We start from the raw sequence: 18,887 nt of genomic DNA on the forward strand, positions 1-18,887 counted from the left end.
GGAGACTATATGCACTTTAGTATAAATAATTCTTCTTGCTTTTAATTTGAGAATCACAATGAACATTTCAAGCTAAGTTATTTAGAAAGATGACGGAGACATTACATTTGGGCTTGGGTAAATATAGTGGCACATTAAAATTAAACACTGGGTTTGAGTAGATTCTGCGATTCATTTCACAGTGTCTTCCTTCGACTTTTAAAAAATGCATGTCTTTAATTCACATTTCTTGTATAACAGTTGAACCAAAAGGAGAAGGATTAAAAAGAAGAAAACCACAACTCATCCCTTAAGCTCTAGACAGCCATTGTTAGCATACAGGTTTCTACAAAAATAGGACCACGTGATAAATACTATTTTCCTCACATAATATGTCAGAAAGTTCTTCATGTTCTTCTCCTAGATACTCCATGACTCACTCCCTCGCTAGATTTAAGTCTTTGTTCAAATACCACAGTGGGGAGGCATTTCCCAACCTTCTAAAAAATTGTGGCATTCCACCTCCACCCTAGCACACTCACTTGACTTTCTTGCTCCGTATTTCCATAGTGCCAATCGCCATTTGATATTATGTTTTATTTAATTTATTTTTAAGTACTCTTATCCTTCTGATAGAATATAAATTCCATGAGTGCAGCACTTTTTATTTTATTGTTTCTTTGTTCTTGCTGTTTGATTCCCCCCTCGTGTCTAGAATAATGCCTGGTACATAAAAGGCACTCAATCAGTGAATAAATAGATGTCAGATTTAGATTAAAATCATTATTTTGGTGGCTATACAATTTTCCAGTGTGGGATTGACCACAGTTGATTTTTTAAACAGTACTTTATTGATGAACATTCTGATTATCTCCATTATATTTAATTGTATTGAAGATTCTTTAACGTGCTTTTCTATATACTCTTCAGTTACTTCTTTTGTAGAATAATTTCTTAAAAGTGGTGTTGCTGCATCAAAGTATATAAATATTTTAGGGCTCTTGATACCTGTTGTCAAATTTTCTTGAAAAAAGTTTTATCCTTAACACTGCTCTATTTTTATATGAATTGCATAAAGTGCAGATTTTCCTATTTCATTGTCGGTATTGTGTTTCATCACTGTTTTTAATCTTAATCCTCTCATTTAAATGATATTGCTTAGAAGATTAAGTACTATCAGAATCAACAATCTGTTTTTTAGTTAAGTAGCAGAAAATAAAAATGGAAGGAAAATAGAAAGGTTAATTTTCTAATGTGTAATTATGTATAATAAAAGCCTGAACTCCAAAAATGTCTAGTGTGAGATCTAAGGAATTAAAATCACTTGGTTAAGGTCACGTATCTTCTCATTTACAGATGAAGATGCATCATTTAAGGCGGGCTGCTGGGGTTGCTATTTGGTTGGTGAGGACAGGGAACTGGGAATGCCCTGCCTTGCCCTGATAATTATCACTTCTTCCAGAGAGTTCTCAAAGGGGCTTGCACACTCAAGGAACAGAGCAAAATGGGAGTACACGAGCCACTTTATTAATAGCTCCAGGAGGCTCAATGTCTTTCTAGGACAGAGATCTGAGGTCACCCTGAGATGGTACATAGGCTTTGGCTCTAGGATAAACAGGCATTTTATCCTCTCTACTACAGACTACTGGTTGACTAAGTCAGGGCAATTCTTTCATATTTTTAGTTGTGACCAATGGGTAATAAATAGATTGAGAAGGCTGAGAGGTGATGCATTCAATGGGACTTACTTATCCTCAAGGGTTTCTTGACCTCTGCCATGTTCCAGTATTTCCTGACGGTTTTTAAAACCTTATTCAGCTCAATATTTGCAGATGACACATTGCTAGGTACTGAAAATTTCTCTTTGGTTTTGTGTATATGTGTTATTTTTAAAATAGCATATATTTTTCCCTCCCTTCCCCTATGTTCATCTGGTTTGTTTCTTAAAGTAAGATGAAATCAGGGAGGGAGACACACCATAAGAGACTCAACTATGTGAAACAAACTGAGGGTTGCTGCAAATGGGTCATGGGCATTAAGGAGGGCACTTGAGGTAATGAGCCCTGGGTGTTACATGCAACTGATGAATCTCTAAATTCTATCTCTGAAAATAATAATGCACTATATGTTAATTAAATTGAGTTTAAATAAAAAAAAAATTAAAAATAGCATAAATTTTCACTCATATGAAGCAATTTTAGAAATAAAATAAATGAACAAAGGAAAAAAGAGACAGACCAAGAAGCCGACTCTTAACTATAGAGAACAAACTGATGGTTACCAAAGGGCAGGTGGTGTTGACTCACTATATTGTATAACTGAAACTAATATAATAACACTATATGTTAATATTCTGGAATTAAAAAATATAAATGGGTAAAATAATAGGAGGTTTAAATTTTATATAATGAGAAGTAAGTTTCTTTTCCACTCTTGTTCCCTAGTGACAAAATTCGACTTCTTCATAGAGGCAACTTGCTGTTGACAATTTCTTTGGAATCTGTTTAAAAGATAATCCATGACAACAATACATGTGTATATGTTTTCATGCAAATGTTACCATTATACATGCTGTCATGCTATCCTCTACCATGAGTGTTTCTTCTTCTTTTTTTTTTTTAAGTAAACACACCCATTGTGGAGCTCAAACTCAAGACCCCGAGAGTAGGAGTTGCATGCTCTGTAGACTGAGCCAGCCAGGCACCCTGTGAATGCTTCATTTATAAAATATTCCAATCAATGTGTTTTCTGGTGTAGTTTCCTTGGTGGCAAATGTGTTTAATATAAAGTGAAGATGGGGTTGAGGATGAAATTGTAAAGGGCCTTTAATTGCTTTGTTTTGTAATAAATTGTCTCTCATCTCTGAAGAGAACACTACAAGAGTGATGCTACTCAAGTTACCTAGGGAAACTGACCCTCCTGTTACCTTTGCTTTGTCGTCCACTCCATCTTCCCAACCTATTCAGAGAGCTTTGCCTTCTCAGACTCTGTCTCTTGAGTAGGCAGCTTCAGTCTGAGTTGCCCTCTTGTGCAGACGTGGAAAGCAGCAAGAGTCATCACCGGTTATGTAGACATTATACAAGTCACATGTAAATTAGCTTAGTCATGTTTTGGCTGGGAGTTGAGGCCATTTATAGGTCACAATCACTTTAGTTGTGGTTATTCCATAACCAACACTTTTTAAACAAATAGATCTCCTAGAAATTGCGCTATGCCTTACATGCAGTAAGTATGGTTTCCTGAGACCCTTGTTTCAGTTACATACATATTTGGATATGTCCAAGTAGTGATATTGTGTCATGATATAAAAAGGTTGTTTCTTTACTCTGGGTTGTGGTCAAAAAAGATTCAGGATCACTTTTTAACTTCTTTGATCTGCAGAGTGACACAGGGAAGTCGATATGGTCATCCACATTTCACTGGTGAGGGAGGCTGAACATGAGATGGTAGTATTGAAATGAGGGGTAGAGCTGGGGTTTGTGTTTCAAGTTTTAGGGCTGGGGTTTTGTATTATTTTCTTTTGAACCTATTTCTGTTCTCTATTAGTTACTATAAACAGAAATGAATCTGTTTTTACTGGAAGCTTATGATTTGGTCACTCTAATTACATTTTTCTGTGTGTGTGTGTGTGTGTGTGTGTGTTCCAGCCCAATCTCTTATGCACTCATAATTTAAATAATTAATTTGAGAAGCCCCTAAGTGGTTTTATTTATATTTACCTTAATGTTTATTTCCTTAAACCACTAAAATGTATGCACCATAAGAAAGTTGGAGAATCAACAGCTGCCAATTGGAAGAGCCCTAAAAACAGCCATGTGTCTCCATGTACTGTGCATGGATCTGCAGCCTCATCACCTGGCAAGCATTTAGAAAAGCAGAATCTGTGTGGCTCAGTAGGGTAAACATCTGCTTTGGGCTAGGTCTTGCTCCTGGGGTCCTGGGATCGAGCCCCACATCAGGCTCCCTGCTCAGCGGGGAGTCTGCTTCTCCCTCTGCCCCTTCCCTTACTTATGCGCTTGTACACTTGTGTTCTCTTTCTCTCTCAAAGAAGTGAATAAAGTCTTTAAAAACTGCAGAATCTCAGGCCTCATCCCACACATTCTCAGAGTCTGCATTTTATCAGACTCTGGGTCTTTTGAACATTGATATTTGAACAACATGTGAGGCATCAGACCATTTTTTTTAGATTTTTAAAATTTATTAATTAATTCATCCATTCATTCATGAGAGACACACAGAGAGAGAGAGAGAGAGGCAGAGACATAGGCAGAGGGAGAAGCAGGCTCCATGCAGGGAATCCGATGTGGGATTCGATCCTGGGACTCCGGGGTCACACCCTGAGCCAAAGGTGGCAGACGAGCTTAACCACTGAGCCACCCAGGCATCCCTGCATCAGACCATTTAAGAACAACAACAACAACAACAAGAACACATCAATTAAGTAATTAAATGACTTTCTGTATGTTAATTATTCAGCCTACATTTACTGAGAGTGTAACCATGGCCGAAACTTCATGCCAAAATGTGGAGATAGAAAGAAACTGTAAGTGGGCTTTACTTCTTAGGAGCTTCAGTTTGCAGGAGGAGAGAATGGCCATAAACAGCTAAATGCAACCAGGTATTATAGATGCTGTGATAGATCTGAACTGTGTACGAGGCACAAAAGGGGCTGCTGTGTGAATCCCTGTGTATGGAACTACTCTCCTTCTTCCCATGTGCAGCTAGCTGTACATGGATATGCTTGAAGAAGGAAAAGAACGGTGCTTTTTTTTTTTAAGTGCAGTAAATTAATTCAGACTTCACTTATGATCTGAGTTAATTATTCCCTTGTGCTTTTTCACTACAATCACATATTAACTACTCATTTATCACCTCCTTTGCTAATAAATTCTTGTTATTTTTCCCTGCTGATGGGGGCTTTTATTTTATAAAGAGATAAGTGAGCTCTTCATGCAGGTAGGTAGATGCCTTTCATACATGCCCAAACCATGTTCCTAGGGCAACTGTAGTGGGTGAAAACTCAACTCCCAGCATGTAGCCATATCTACTTCTCGGTGCTACCACCTTTGAACTCCTAGACTAGCAAGGGTAGCTGCAGAAAGTATGCATGCCTGGGTTCTTGGCAGATTTGCTTCACTTGCTTTTCAAATTAATGCCATGCATTACAGGCTATTTTATGGCAGTGAGTTGGCATAAAGAGTATTTAAGAGTCAAGAATATGTACTTTTACACCACTCACTCTTTAGCTGCCTCATGGTGCTACGTCTGGCACAAAGCAAAAATCTTTTGAATATTTGCAGAATTCTTTGCGATGATACGGAGTTTTACCTGGCAGGCAAGGGCTAAATGTATTTTGTATGTGGGTAGGCTTTGGATGGTGAGGAAAAGGGTAAGGAGGAAACCAAGTTTGTAGGCATGTGGCTGGAACTACCCTCCTTCTTCTAAAACTAAATGTTTCTATCTTAGATTTTATGTATCCCTGAATTGTTGCAGTTTCCTGATGGTGTGTTTGTTTTTGGCTTGCCTGCTTGATTTATTCAATGCCCCGTTAACTCACAGTGCCTAAAAGTTCCATTTGGATTTCCCTGGCAAGTGGGGAGGAGGACAGGCCATGCACTAATGTGAAGGTTTACAGCTTAGCATTGCTAGTTGCAAGTTACTGCAGCTGATTCTCTTCGGATGTTTTTCTCTAGGCGAATCACCACCTGAGCTGCTTCTTTCTCTCTCTTTTTTAGTATTTTATTTATTAGAGAGAGAGAGAGAGAGAGAGATGAGTGGGGGGTGAGCCAGAGGGAGAGGGAGAAACTCCCTGCCAAGCAAGGAGCCCCCCCCCCCACCCACCAACCATGGTGCTGGATTGGATCCCAGGATCCCGCGATCATGACCTGAACCAAAGGCAGACCTTTAACTCACTGAACCACCCAGGTACCTGAGTTTCTAAGCCCGGTGCTTTCTCATTGTTTGAAAAAAACTGTGAGAATGGAAAGGATCCCACTCCCCCAGCAAGTTCAGAGACACAGACACACATACCACATGCACTTTGTTCTTTTGTTCTTTCTATTTTGCCCTCTTCCTTAAACATGGAAATTTGCCTTCTCTCTCAAGTGGACTTATTTTTCCTGCAACTAAGAAGCATTTTCCTTTGCTTAATGTGTTAAAATGGTGAACCATAAATCAGAATTCTCGAAACAGTTCTTAGTCTGATTTAAGGTAATTAAGAGCTTTTCGTTCTAGCTATCTCAACTAGTTGTTTCCCTCCAAAGGACCCATTTTCTCCCCGCCCCCTTTTTTGGACCCATTTTCTATCCTTCATCATGTGTGTGTCTGTTTTTTAGACGTTTACCTGCTCCTCCACACCATTTTAAAATGTGAGATGCACTCCGAAGCATGAAGGAAGAGGCCTATGATGGTCAAGCTTGAAAAACTGAAAATTATGTGATAATTATGAGCTTATTACTAGGGCTTTTAAAAAATCTTAATCTAATATTCACCTGGAATAGACAGTCTAGATGTTTGTTGTTTTTTTTTTTTTTTTTTTTTTTTTTTTTTTTTTTTTTTTTTTTTTTTTTGATGTTTGTTGTTTTTAAGTTATTTCTTTTAAAAATACAATATGTCAGTCTTTTGTGTAGTTTCACCCTTCCAAGACTGTCGTCAGCCTGTGCCTCACTTTATATTCAATTTTCGTGTTAAAAATATAGGCAGGAGGGAGCCTTGGATGGCTCAGTAGTTGAGCATCTGCCTTTGGCTCAGGTCGTGATCCCAGGGTCCTGGGATCGAGTCCTGCACCAGGTTCTCTGCAGGGAGCCTGTTCAATGCTTCAGCAGTCTCTGTGACAATAAAACGTGGTAATGTATAAGAAGGAGCTCAGAAATCTCTTTTAAATTAGGTATGAAGAAGACATAGGTCCAGAGAGAACATTCGAACCAGAAAATTAGGCTGTGCACTAGAATTTGGTAGCACCAGCCTCCATCAGCCTAGACCTCCTATGCTGATGACTTAAGATCTCATTGTGAGGGTTCTTTTCATATGTTCTGACGTTTCAAGGCAGAAAAGAACTTGGTGACAATTCTTTTTTATTTAACAAGTGTTAAATATTTTTTAGTGCGGTATTTGATCAAAGGAAGGCTAAGTTAATTTCTTGATTCTGACTGCCCATTAGACTCATTTGGGTTTTAAAGGAGTACTGGCACCTGACCCCTCCTCCCTATTTTCTTTCCCCCATTCCCAAGATCCTGATTAAATTGATGTGCGTTGGAATTTGGACATCGGCATTTTTAGATACACTTTCTTGGTGATTCTAGTAAGTAGCTAGTGTTTAGAACCACTGAGTAGAGTTATTGAAGGTTTATGAGATTTATGACCCTAATAAGGATATGGATAAAACATGTCTCCATATATGCACACCCAAAAAGGTAAGAGAAACAGAAATGTTTCTATGTGATCTAAGTCATTTAACCTTTCTAATCCTATGGGGTCTAAAAATAGGACTAAGGTAATACTTTACTTAAATGCAGTGGTTCTCAAGTGTGGTTCCAGGACCAATAGCATCAGCATCACCTGGGTGTTTATTAGAAATGCACATTCTAAAACCCCATCCTGGACCTACAGAATCAGGAGCTCTGGGGGTGGGACACAGCCATCTGTGTTTAACTAGATCTTTCTGAGATCCTAGTGTCCTCTAACATTTGAGAACAATCAGCACAGAGGGTTGGAGGACTAAGTGGTAACCTTTAAAAATCTTAGCAGTGATTGGTGTATAGTATGGGTCCATAAAGCACAATACTCTAAATACAGTGTTGACTGGTTGGTAGCCTAAATATAGTGGGGAGCTAGGTTGAACAGCTACTCTTCCAACTCTAAGACTATTATTTATAGGGCAAAAAGGGCCCAAGTGAACCATCTCCAAGGTGTATCAGAACAATGAATCCAAGCCACCATCCTTCCACTATGCCGTTTAGATTCTTTTTTATTGAAGGCCTACGTCATAATATTTTGGTATTATCCCAAAGCAGCTCACTGAGTGATAGAACCTGCTGCCTTCCCATTAAGTATTGAGCATCTAAAATGCAAAGAAAAGCTACTTATCTACAAATATTATTTATTATTATTTAAATACTATTTTTAGAAAGAGACAAATAGAGAATTTTTTTTTAAAAAAAGGAAATTTCCTTTTCCTAATAGGATTTTTTGCAAAGTATTTTTAAAAAATTCCATGCCGTAAAGCCATAGAGCTCTTAGTCCTATATCTGCACCTCAAATCTTAGAGATTAGATGCTCTCTCTTACAACAGCATAACATTAGTATGCTGTCCTGTTTGGTCAGTGATCTTGAGGTTTCTTGATATGCTAACTCCTCATAACTTCCTGCCTGGATTGTATATAGATTTCAAAATCAGATGTTTTTTATTCTAATTTCTCCTAATCTCTCCTCCATGTACTTCTAGATTAGTCTTTACTAAATCATTTTGCAACCAAGTTTTTTTTTTTTTTTCTCAGAAATGCTTGGTGGCTCCCCACTGTGTACATGATAAAATTTAAACTACTGACCAGACGTGCAACATACTTAAAAGTTTTTTGTTGTCACTGCACGGATTTTTATTACCTATTAGTATGATTTTACATTCCTATATTTATGCTATCTTAATAACTTGCTCCTTATTCTCCAGGCCCTAAATTATTTTAACCTATGCCTCTAAATACAGGTTGATTCTGTTATTTGGTTTACCTTGATATATATTTACAATTTCCCATAGTAAGTTTTATGCCTCTGTTGCTGGTCTTTCTGCCAAGTAGGCTTGCTGTCCATATCAGAATGTTCAGGTACCATTTTCATGCTGTGGTGAAGCCTTCCTTGGTTCCTCCACCTAGACATGAGCTTTCCTTTATCTTAGCTCCCAGAAGAGCTTGTTTCTCCATCTTACTATATTTTATCTTGTATGGTCTTTATTTAGGTACATATTTTTTTCCTCTTCTACTTGATTAAAACATTACTGAAGATAAGTACCAAGTTTTACACACCTCAGCAATCTACTCCCTGCCCCCAAACACCTTCCCTATTTTGGCTAAGTATACCTGACCCCTTTAGACCAGCTTTTATGTCACTTCTGAGAAGCAACTCTGGTCCTCATTCTTCTCAAAATTAAGACTACTAATTAAACTGAAGAGAGCTAGAATAGGGAGTAATTGCTCCACAAGACAAAAAATTATATGTCAAGGCCAATGAGAAAGCAGTAAAATGGCAGCAAATGTATGTGTTTTAAGAGAGCTATACAGGGCAGCCTGGGTGGCTCAGCGGTTTAGCGCCGCCTTGGGTCCAGGTCCTGATCCTGGAGCCTGGGATCGAGTCCCACATCAGGCTCCCTGCACGGAGCCTGCTTCTCCCTCTGCCTGTGTCTGTGCCTTCTCTCTCTCTCTCCCTCTCTCATGAATAAATAAATAAAATCTTAAAAAAAAAAGAGAGAGCTATACAGGGACACCTGGGTGGCTCGGGGGTTGAGCATCTGCCTTTGGCTCAGGCCGTGATCCCAGGGTCGTGGGATCAAGTCCCACATCAGTCTCCCTGCTCAGTGGGGAGTTGGCTTCTCCCTCTGCCTGTGTCTCTTCCTCCCTCTGTGTCTCTCATGAATAAATAAATAAAATCTTAAAAGAGAGAGAGAGCAAGAGAGCTATACAGTTGCATCTCTAGTAACTTCATGTGTGTATTTCCTTTCTGTAGGTGATTTTCTGCCGCCCCCCCCTCCACCTCTAGATGATCCTGGTGCTCTTCCATCCAGCCCTGGAAACTTCCCTCCTCCACCACCTCTTGATGAAGGTACTTTCAGGGCACAGGTAAGATCTGTGGTTGAAGTCATATTAATAGGCCATGCTAGGGAGCTCATGAATTCAGTGATCGTTTCTGTGGTGGATAAACATTTATCCGGAGCCTAAAGAAAGCTTTACAACTCACAGAGAGCTAAGGTACTTTAATGCAACATCCCCAGCTGAAGCTTCTCAGAGTTCTGCTGGCTTGCATTCTGAAGCTCCGGAAATCCTTTTACCTACTAATTTTGTTTTGAAACTGCAAGCCATTTTTTTTTTAGGAGTGTCAGTTCTGAATTCCACATTTTCTTGTTTATCCTGGGGACCCAAGCATGCTTTTTTTATTGCTTTGTTTCTCTATCCACAAACAGTACATTCTACATGAATAAGAGTGGTATTTTAAGGTTCTGATTGGTCACCATGGGTCCTAATCGGTCAGCCACATCTTTCTACCCTAAGCACCAGCAAACATTCTTGGGGTATTCTTTTCTGAGTGAGGTCAAGGATGCATATTACAGTATGTATTGATTATATACAAGTCTTGTGCTCCAGAGAGTGTTGATTGTAAGTAACTCAGGGTTGGAATCAGAAGCAACAATGGAAGTACTTAGCCTTTGATCATGTAGAGCCACTGGTGACCAGATGCCAGCATTTGGGCAACTAAATACTATTCATATCAGGAAAGAAACCTAAATAACAAAGTTATAGAATTATTGTTGTGTTTTATGGGTGATGATGTTACTATAGATAATATAGAAAAGAACCCAGTCCTTATCTTTTAGTGAAACGTCAATATATTTGGGAAGGAAATTAATGGTGTCTGGCATTTGCCTCAAAATAAGAGTAAAGGGCTAATGTGTGAGAAAAAAGGTGAAAGAAAGATTAGTTATGAGTTGGTAATTCTTGAGTGCATGGAGGTTGATTCTGTTATTTGGTTTACCTTGATATATATTTACAATTTCCCATAGTAAGTTTTAGAGAGGAAAAGCCATGGGGACTGCCTAAATGGTTTAGTCCACTGTCTGGCTTTCCTTCTCCTAAATTTTAGGTTGGGAGAGACAAAGGAAGAAATGATTCATTAATTCAGCAAATATTCCGTGTGCCTGTGTGTATACCTTTATAGCACTAGGAATTCTATAGCAAAAAGACAAGGTCCTGCCCTCCTGAAACCCACAGGTTAGTGAAACTGGTTGATAGAAACAAAATGCCTACATTGATACAAAGTGCATTGGGATGAGATCAGGGCTCTGGGTTGGAGGAAAGGTGGTCCAGAGCCTTTGCTGAGAGGGGGACACCTAAGCAATGATTTGAGCAGGGGACAGGAGTAAACCATGTTGAGTTTTTAGGAGTATATTTTCATATAGGAGAACCTAATGGAAGAAGCTTTTTCTGGAACACCTGGGTGGCTCAGCGGTTGAATCTCTGCCTTTGGCTCAGGACGTGATCCCAGTTTGGGGATCGAGTCCCACATTGGGCTCCCTGTGAGGAGTCTGCTTCTCTCTCTGCCTATGTCTCTGCCTCTCTCTGTGTCTCTCATGAATAAATAAATAAAATCTTAAAAAAAAAAAAAGGTTAAAAAAAAGAAAAAGTTTTTTGTACTTTTTTTTTTTTTTTTTTTTAATTAGTGTTTTCATGTTCTTTGGGCAAATACCTAGTAGTGGAATTACTGGATCATGTGGTAGATCTATTTCTATTTTTAAAAATATTTTATTTATTTATTCATGAGAGAGAGAGAGAGAGAGAGAGAGGCGCAGAGACACAGGCAGAGAGAGAAGCAGGCTCCATGCAGGGAGCCTGATGTGGGACTCGATCCTGGGTCTCCAGGATCAAACCCTGGGCCAAAGGCAGTGCTAAACCACTGAGCCACCTGGACTGCCCAGCTTTTTGTACTATTGATAAAATTATTAAGTTCCAGTTATAACCAGTGACCGCCAATTCAGTTTGGCACCTAGATCTTTTAAATCTATTAAAAAAAATTATGTCTTAGATATATATGTCATGGATTTCCTACAAAATTCTTGAATTTCCTGTAAAACTTTGCTGATAAAATGTAGGAAGCTAGTAAAATCAAAGCTCAGATTCCAGTAATGGATAGGAGTCGTGCAAAGTCTATATTTCATGCAACAGATAGGTCCTCTGGCAAATAGAAATAACATGATCAATTTTACTTATTTTTAGTCATTTTTTATTAACAATGGAAAAAAAAAAGCACCTCTTAAATTTGTCTTTTATATACCTTTGCTCTTATTTGGTCCCAGGCTGTTCTTTGCATATTATTGAATTTACATAATTAAAAACTTCACTCAGTCTATTTGCTCTCTTAGAATATAATGGAAACTATTTTCTTGCATTTTAAATCTTCAGTTCTAAAAAGCTTGTTTGACCTTGAGACAGAGGACTTGTGTTTGACTGCTAGTTGAACAACTTACTCTAGTTATATGTGTGTGTGTGTTTTAAATATTTACTCTTTTATTTTAGAAAGAAAGAGTGAGCATGCAGGGAGAAGGGGCAGAAGGAGAGGGAGAGAGAGAGAGAGAATCTCAACCAGATACTATGCTGAGCTCAGAGTCTCACAAAAGGCTTAATCCCAGGACCCTGAGATCACAATCTGAGCTGAAACCAAATGTTGGTATGCTTAACTGACTGCACCCCCTAGTTACAGAGGCTCCCCTCTAGTTACATGGTTTTGAACGGATCACACTAAATCCAGTTTTTCTCATAATTGAAAGTAAGGTAACTATCCACCTCTACATGAAATACAGGTGGACTTGAAATTGCCAAGCTATAATGGCTATACAGATATATTTTTTAAATATTTTATTTATTTATGAGAGACACAGAGAGAGAGAAAGAGAGAGAGAGAGAGAGAGGTAGAGACACAGGCAGAAGGAGAAGCAGGCTCCATGAAGGGAGCCCAATGTGGGACTCGATCCCAGTTCTCCAGGATCACACCCTGGGCTGAAGGTGGTGCTAAACCACTGAGCCACCCAGACTGCCCCAGATATTTTGATTTTATAACTATTCGTATATAAAAATAACAACAGCAATAGTAATATGGTTTCCCTAAAAGGTTTAATTAAGAAAAATTCAAGCAGGAGCTTTCATTAAAATTACAAATGCTTTTCTTCTCAATGGACCTTGTCCTGATAACTATGGGAAAATCATGACTTTGTTATTTGTTTGTTTGTTTATTTATTTATATGATTTTATTTATTTTACTGAGAGAGTGAGAGAGAGCATGAACAGAGGGGAGGAGGCACAGGGAGAGAGAGCAGAAGACTCCCTACTGAGCAGGGAGCACTGATGTGGGGCTCTATCCCAGGACCCTGGGATCATTACCTGAGCTGAAGGCAAATGCTTAACCTACGGACCCACCCAGGTGCCTCCATGACCTTGTTTTTTAAAAGGAAGGAAATAAAAAACTGGTTGCCATGTTGGCTTATGATTTTTGCAAAATAGAAGGAAGGAAAAAAAAATAACACCGATGGCAATGGCAATAACCCACTGCCAAATGGGAAAGGACAGGTCTGATAGGAGAGGCATGCTATTCTTGAATATATGGAAGATCGTTGGCAAGTTCAAAAGAAAACCGGCACACCCTTCCCTTGTGTGAGCATGATAGTGACTTGGCCCTGCTCTGGTCAAATTTGAAGCACCTTGGAATAGGAACTATACTAGAGCTGAAACTAATATAGTTACCAGAGAAGATTTTGCACTTATTCCTGTCACCTGTGGTGAAACCTCATGTTCCCAAGTCCAAATTCTAGCTGGTAAGTGTGTGTTTTTATGTAGAAGCCTGTTTATGTTTCCAGCCAAATTTTCAGGTCTGAGTCAAAAGAATGTCTACTAAGTCTGACTATAAGAACTATTAAGGTTTTCAGGGCCAAAGGGACCTTAGAGATCATGCAGTCCAACCCTGACGCCAGCCATTAGTTAAGCCGCTTCAAGGACTTGCTAAGTGAATTAATTTCCTGTGTTTGCAAATGCGGGAAATTGAGACTCTAGAAGGTATGGATCCTCTAATCCTTATGTGATCTTGAGAAACTAACTTCTGGATTTGTCCTCCTGTTGTAACAGATGACATTGCACAAGATTTTGCTTTAGTCCTGTAAGGCTATAAGGTTCAGATGGGGGGATTACATGCTTTTATTTGGAAGGATCAGATGCTGCTGGACTTTTGCTTGGTGCCCTGAATTTTTTTGGTGTTCTGAATTTTTGACACCTGCTGTGCACTTTTTTCCCCCAAAGGCAAATATTTAGTGTCAAAAATTCCCGTATTGAGAATTATTGTTTTTGTTTTGTTTTGTTTTAGAAAAAGAATAAATCTTGGAAAACAAATGAGGGCTTTATCTTTCCTTTTCTGTCAGGATCAATCCTCAATACCTGTGAGGATTGGAGTGACCCATTTAGTGGCTACTTCATTCATTCATTTAGTCTCCATTTATTCATTATAAATTGAATACCTTCTGTAAGTCAGGCACCTAAAACTAGGGATTTTTTTAGAAATATTTTATTTATTTATTCATGAGAGACAGAGAGAGAGAGAGAGAGAGAGAGAGAGAGAGAGAGAGGCAGAGACACAGGCAGAGGGAGAAACAGTCTCCATGCAGGGAGCCCTATGTGGGACTCCATCCCGGGACTGCAGGACCATCCCCTGGGCCAAATGCAGATGCTCAACTGCTGAGTCACCCAGGCATCCCTAAAACTAGGGATTGTGGCCTTAGAACATGGCATCATGGGTTGGTGCCCTGAGTTTCGACCTTGGGACTGTATAGCATTATTCTGATCTGATGCCACAGTTGGTAATTTCTTCTTATTTCAGCCCACTATTGGGCAGGTCTATAGCATTGCTTAGAGTAGTTTCACAGGGGAGAATGCCTCATAGAATTTCAGGTTTACAAGGGAATTAGAGATCATAGTTCAAGTCCGTTTCTTTTGTTTGGACCTCTTTTTTTTTTTTAACAAAATATTTATGGGTGGCTATTGTAGGTGAGATGATGTTGAAAGATAAGAAGATGATGGATCACATGCTGTACCTCTGAAACCCATTTGGGAGATTTACACATACGCAGCTCTTAGACTAAGGTGTTCCGTCATAAATTACTTCTTAGTCACCATGCTCTGATCAGAAGTACAGTCCAGGTCCTCAGGTGTGGTAGAGGGTGGGGGATACAAATTAACTGGCTGGAGATCTAGGAGAAGGATTCTTAGGAACAGTTTCAATCCAACTGAACTTTGATGGCTGGGTGGGACTTAATTTTCCCATGGTAGGGAATAGATCTTTCAGCAATAAAGTAACACAAATAAAAGTACTGAAGGAAAGCATAAAGTAGTGTGATAGGCCTGTATTCCAAACTGTAGACTTCACCCTTTATTCTGAAATCATCAACAGTTTACTGCAAGTGTTTGTTAATATTTTAAATATAAGGGTGACATCCCCAGATCTGTTGTTGGATGCCATGTGGTGCTTTTAACACACCAGCAGGCATAACCTGTTGCGTTGGTGGGAAACCCCATGCAGACAGCTCTGAGTTGCCTGGTACACTTCCTTGAGCTCCTCCGGGACTTGTCTCCTGATTTCTGATGGCTTCGAGGTCAGGTGCCTGATATTTAATGTCCACTTTTTATGACATCTATGTTTGACTTTTCTTTGTGACTCCTGTTAATGTCTCCTCTCTCTCTCTCTCTCTCTCTCTCTCTGACCCAGTCTCCAGGGATTTGTATACTTTGAGTTTTCATCTCCCCCTTTATTCTGGCAAGATGTGACTGCCGTCACTCAGGTCCCGCCACCTTCATAAGCAGACCGTGATGCTGTTGCCTGTTACTCCCTATGTTAAAATCTTTATCTTACGGAACTGAAATTTGTCTCTTTATGATTTCTTCCCAGTGATTTTCTTCCTCCCCCCTTAGAGCATGCTTTATGTGCAAAGGAATGGTTAGGCCAGGGAAGGGTTAAGTGAAGTCTGCCTCAAGACGTTGAACATTAAGAGCTGCTGAAAGAGGTGACTTTTCTGAGGACCAAGTAAGAACAGAGTCTCATGAGCTGTGCACTGAGTTTGGGGAAGTTCCCAGAGTTAATTGAAAAAAGAAGGAAGAAAGGATACCTCTGAAATCATTTATGGTCTTTAACAGTCTGTCGGCCAGTTCATTTCTTGTACAAAAACATTTTCAGAGCTCATTTATGCGTATGGTGGATGGCGTATTATTGTCAGCTATCCACTTACATCAATAATAATTTTATTTTATTTTTATTTATTTATTTATTTTTTAAAAATAATTTTAAAGTCTACTGTAGTGTTAACAGAGTTGGCACTGGATTCTGTGTCTTGGGACTCTTGCTCTAGTACTATCAGGGTCATGGGGGTGGAATAACAGATTTTTTTACTTGTAGGCGCAGAAGACTCAGATCCACAGCCATGGCTAAGTTCTTTCATGCACCCACAGATATAGGCAGCAGGACTTGCTTTATATGGCTTTGGCCTACCCTATTCTAGAAGTCAGTCCTTCCAACTGCCTGTTAATAGGGTGCTCAGAAGGAGGATTCTGAGTAGAAGAAGAGATCCAGGCTGGAAAGGCTAAGAGTAGAGGTAACATGAGGTCCTGTTAGAACAAAACCAAAATAGTCAGAAGCTCGAATCCACTTGGAAGTGCTTGTCTTTTATGCCCAGTGAGAATACAGGAATATCTGGATCCAGGAGAACAGATTAAAGGACTGCTTCTTTCTGGCCCTTTACCTTGTTCCTGGGCCTTGGGTTAGCAAACCCTAGTTGGTGTTCAGGGTGGTTTGTGACCCTGGTGACAGCAGTAGCTTCATGACTGTCCCCTCCTGTTCTGGTCTGCACTGGTAGGTCAGTGTGTCGTTAGCAGAACTGGTGGGTCTTTGGTTTTGGTCAGTGTGACTTTTTACAAGTGAATTTCAAAGGTTTCCTATTTGCTTTTCTTTCTGAATCATCATCTCATTGGGTATTTGGATGAGCCAAGAGAGATATTTTTGGTATCTACACTCATAAATGCTTCTTTGAAAGTAGTAGGTCTAGAGCCTGTAGGGGGTATTCCAATATTTCATTTAGCAATTTGAACCTTTTTCATGGAATGTCATAGTTTTCTTTCTTTCTTTCTTTCTTTCTTTCTTTCTTTCTTTCTTTCTTTCTTTCTTTCTTTCTTTCTTTCTTTCTTTCTTTCTTTCTTTCTTCCTCCCTCCCTCCCTCCCTCCCTCCCTCCCTCTCTCTCTCTCTCTCTCTCTCTCTCTCTCTCTCTTTCTTTCTTTCTTTCTTTCTTTCTTTCTTTCTTTCTTTCTTTCTTTCTTTCTTTCTGATTTTATTTATTTATGAGAGACACAGAGAGAGAGGCAGAGACACAGGCAGAGGGAGAAGGAGGCTCCCTGTGGGGGCTCCATCCAGGACCCAGGATCATGACCTGAGCCAAAGGCAGATGCTCAACCACTGAGCCACCCAGGTGGCTTATTTCTTAAGGACCTTTTTAAAGAGGTAAATATTTTCCTGGGGATCCATAATGGAGTGTATGTACACAGACATGCTCATTCATACATATTAACCCGATCACCACTGCTGCTACCATCTTCAAGTAACCTAGGACGTTTGCGTGCTTTCTATAGGGAAGGATTGTGGAGTTGCTGGATGAGAAGAGTCCTGTGTGGAAATTGGTTGTGGCCAGTGATGCTGTTGGATGTTAGGATAACCAAGGAGGTCAGGTTTGCTCTAGCTTTTGAGCTTCTTTATAGGGAATAATTGGCCATATTTGCCTATTTCAGAAAACGTTCTTTGCCCGCAGACAGGTGAAGAAATTGTAGTTGGTCTGTTCTGAGTCAGTGGAAATGTCCATCCCATTTTGCCTCTCCCAGCGAGAATCTTAGTGATTTCTTCAAAGCTGTAGTATGCTTAGTAATTTTTTTTTAATATGCTGTGTCTCCTAATGTAAACCAGTCAAACAGTGTAGATCAACTATTTTCAATCATGTTTCTCTATCAAGGAAAAATTATGATATCTGCACTCGTACCTCTACCATGTGAGGTCTCCTTCCTGAGGCACCCAAAGAGTTAGGTTAGTAAGACAATTTGGAGAATGTGCTGTAATATTTTAAACTTTATAACTTAACCTCTTTTTAAAGAATAATTTCTCACATTAAATTGTATCACCACAGTATTGATAACCTCCAACTTTTACTTGTTTATTGCAGTGTGTCTTGTTTGCTGTTTCTCTTGAATTTATCATCCTGATTGTTTTATGTTCTTTTTTTTCTCTGCCGTTAGTACTTTATCAAGTGATTTTTTTTTTTTTTTTTTTTGGCAGGGAGGAAGCTTACATGGATGACTTAGGTCCTAAGTTTTTATATATCTGAAAATTATTTATCTTTGCCTTTATATTTAAGTGAAAGTTTGGCCATAGGTAGAATTCAAGAGTCAAGTTTCCCTTGTCAGCATTCAATGCAGGTTTCTGTACTATCACTTTAATATCATTCACTGTTGCAAGTGAGAAATCTGATTCCAGTCTGATTCTTTTTCCAGTTTTTGAACTTTTTTTGTTGGATCTGCTGGCCTTATTGTGGGAGTCCTGGTTTCACTGCCCTGTGCCTTGATACGGGTCCCTCTCCTCACCCCAATGTTTCCTTCCAATCAGCATTCAGTGTGTCTGTTTGATCAGAGGAGTCAAGTTTTTATTTAGCCAAGAGGGATTTTCTTGTGTTATTTGGGAAAAAGCATGTTAACTTTTCTTTTGCCATTTTCTTTCTTACAGAGCCCCTGTTTTATGATTTTGGATTCCTTCTCCATTCTTCCTATTGGTATTCTTTTCAGGACTTCTGTCATATGGAAGAAACTTTATTCCTTGCTTCTTTATTTTTACATTGTTGTTGTTGTTGTTGTTATAGTCTGCTCCTGACTCACAAATGCTACCTCCACCTGAATTTAGGGGAGGGAATGTGGTGGGAGTGGCTGTGGATCTGCTGTTCTGGTAGAGCTAGCTATCTTGTACTCCAAACTTTATCTTTTATCTCCATCAGGAATATATAGCCCTTTAAACAGCATGGTGACCACAGAGTGGGTATCTGCATCTGGTCTTCACCTTCTGTATGTAATTGGGGGAGACAGGCCAG

At 39.3% G+C, this 18,887-nt stretch overlaps 1 protein-coding gene across 9 annotated transcripts in view; it reads left to right on the plus strand.

The window, feature by feature from the left end:
- LOC478670 (LIM domain containing preferred translocation partner in lipoma) overlaps nt 1–18,887 on the plus strand; it is a 603,162-nt gene that overhangs the window by 216,937 nt on the left and 367,338 nt on the right. For all 9 annotated transcript variants that reach the window (XM_038583676.1, XM_038583674.1, XM_038583673.1 and 6 more), the window contains one exon: nt 9,694–9,806. In XM_038583676.1, the coding sequence (XP_038439604.1) occupies nt 9,694–9,806 (113 nt within the window). The remainder of the gene's footprint in view (nt 1–9,693; nt 9,807–18,887) is intronic.

This window comes from Canis lupus, chromosome 34, assembly GCF_011100685.1.
Source record: "Canis lupus familiaris isolate Mischka breed German Shepherd chromosome 34, alternate assembly UU_Cfam_GSD_1.0, whole genome shotgun sequence".
Taxonomy (NCBI): domain Eukaryota; kingdom Metazoa; phylum Chordata; class Mammalia; order Carnivora; family Canidae; genus Canis; species Canis lupus.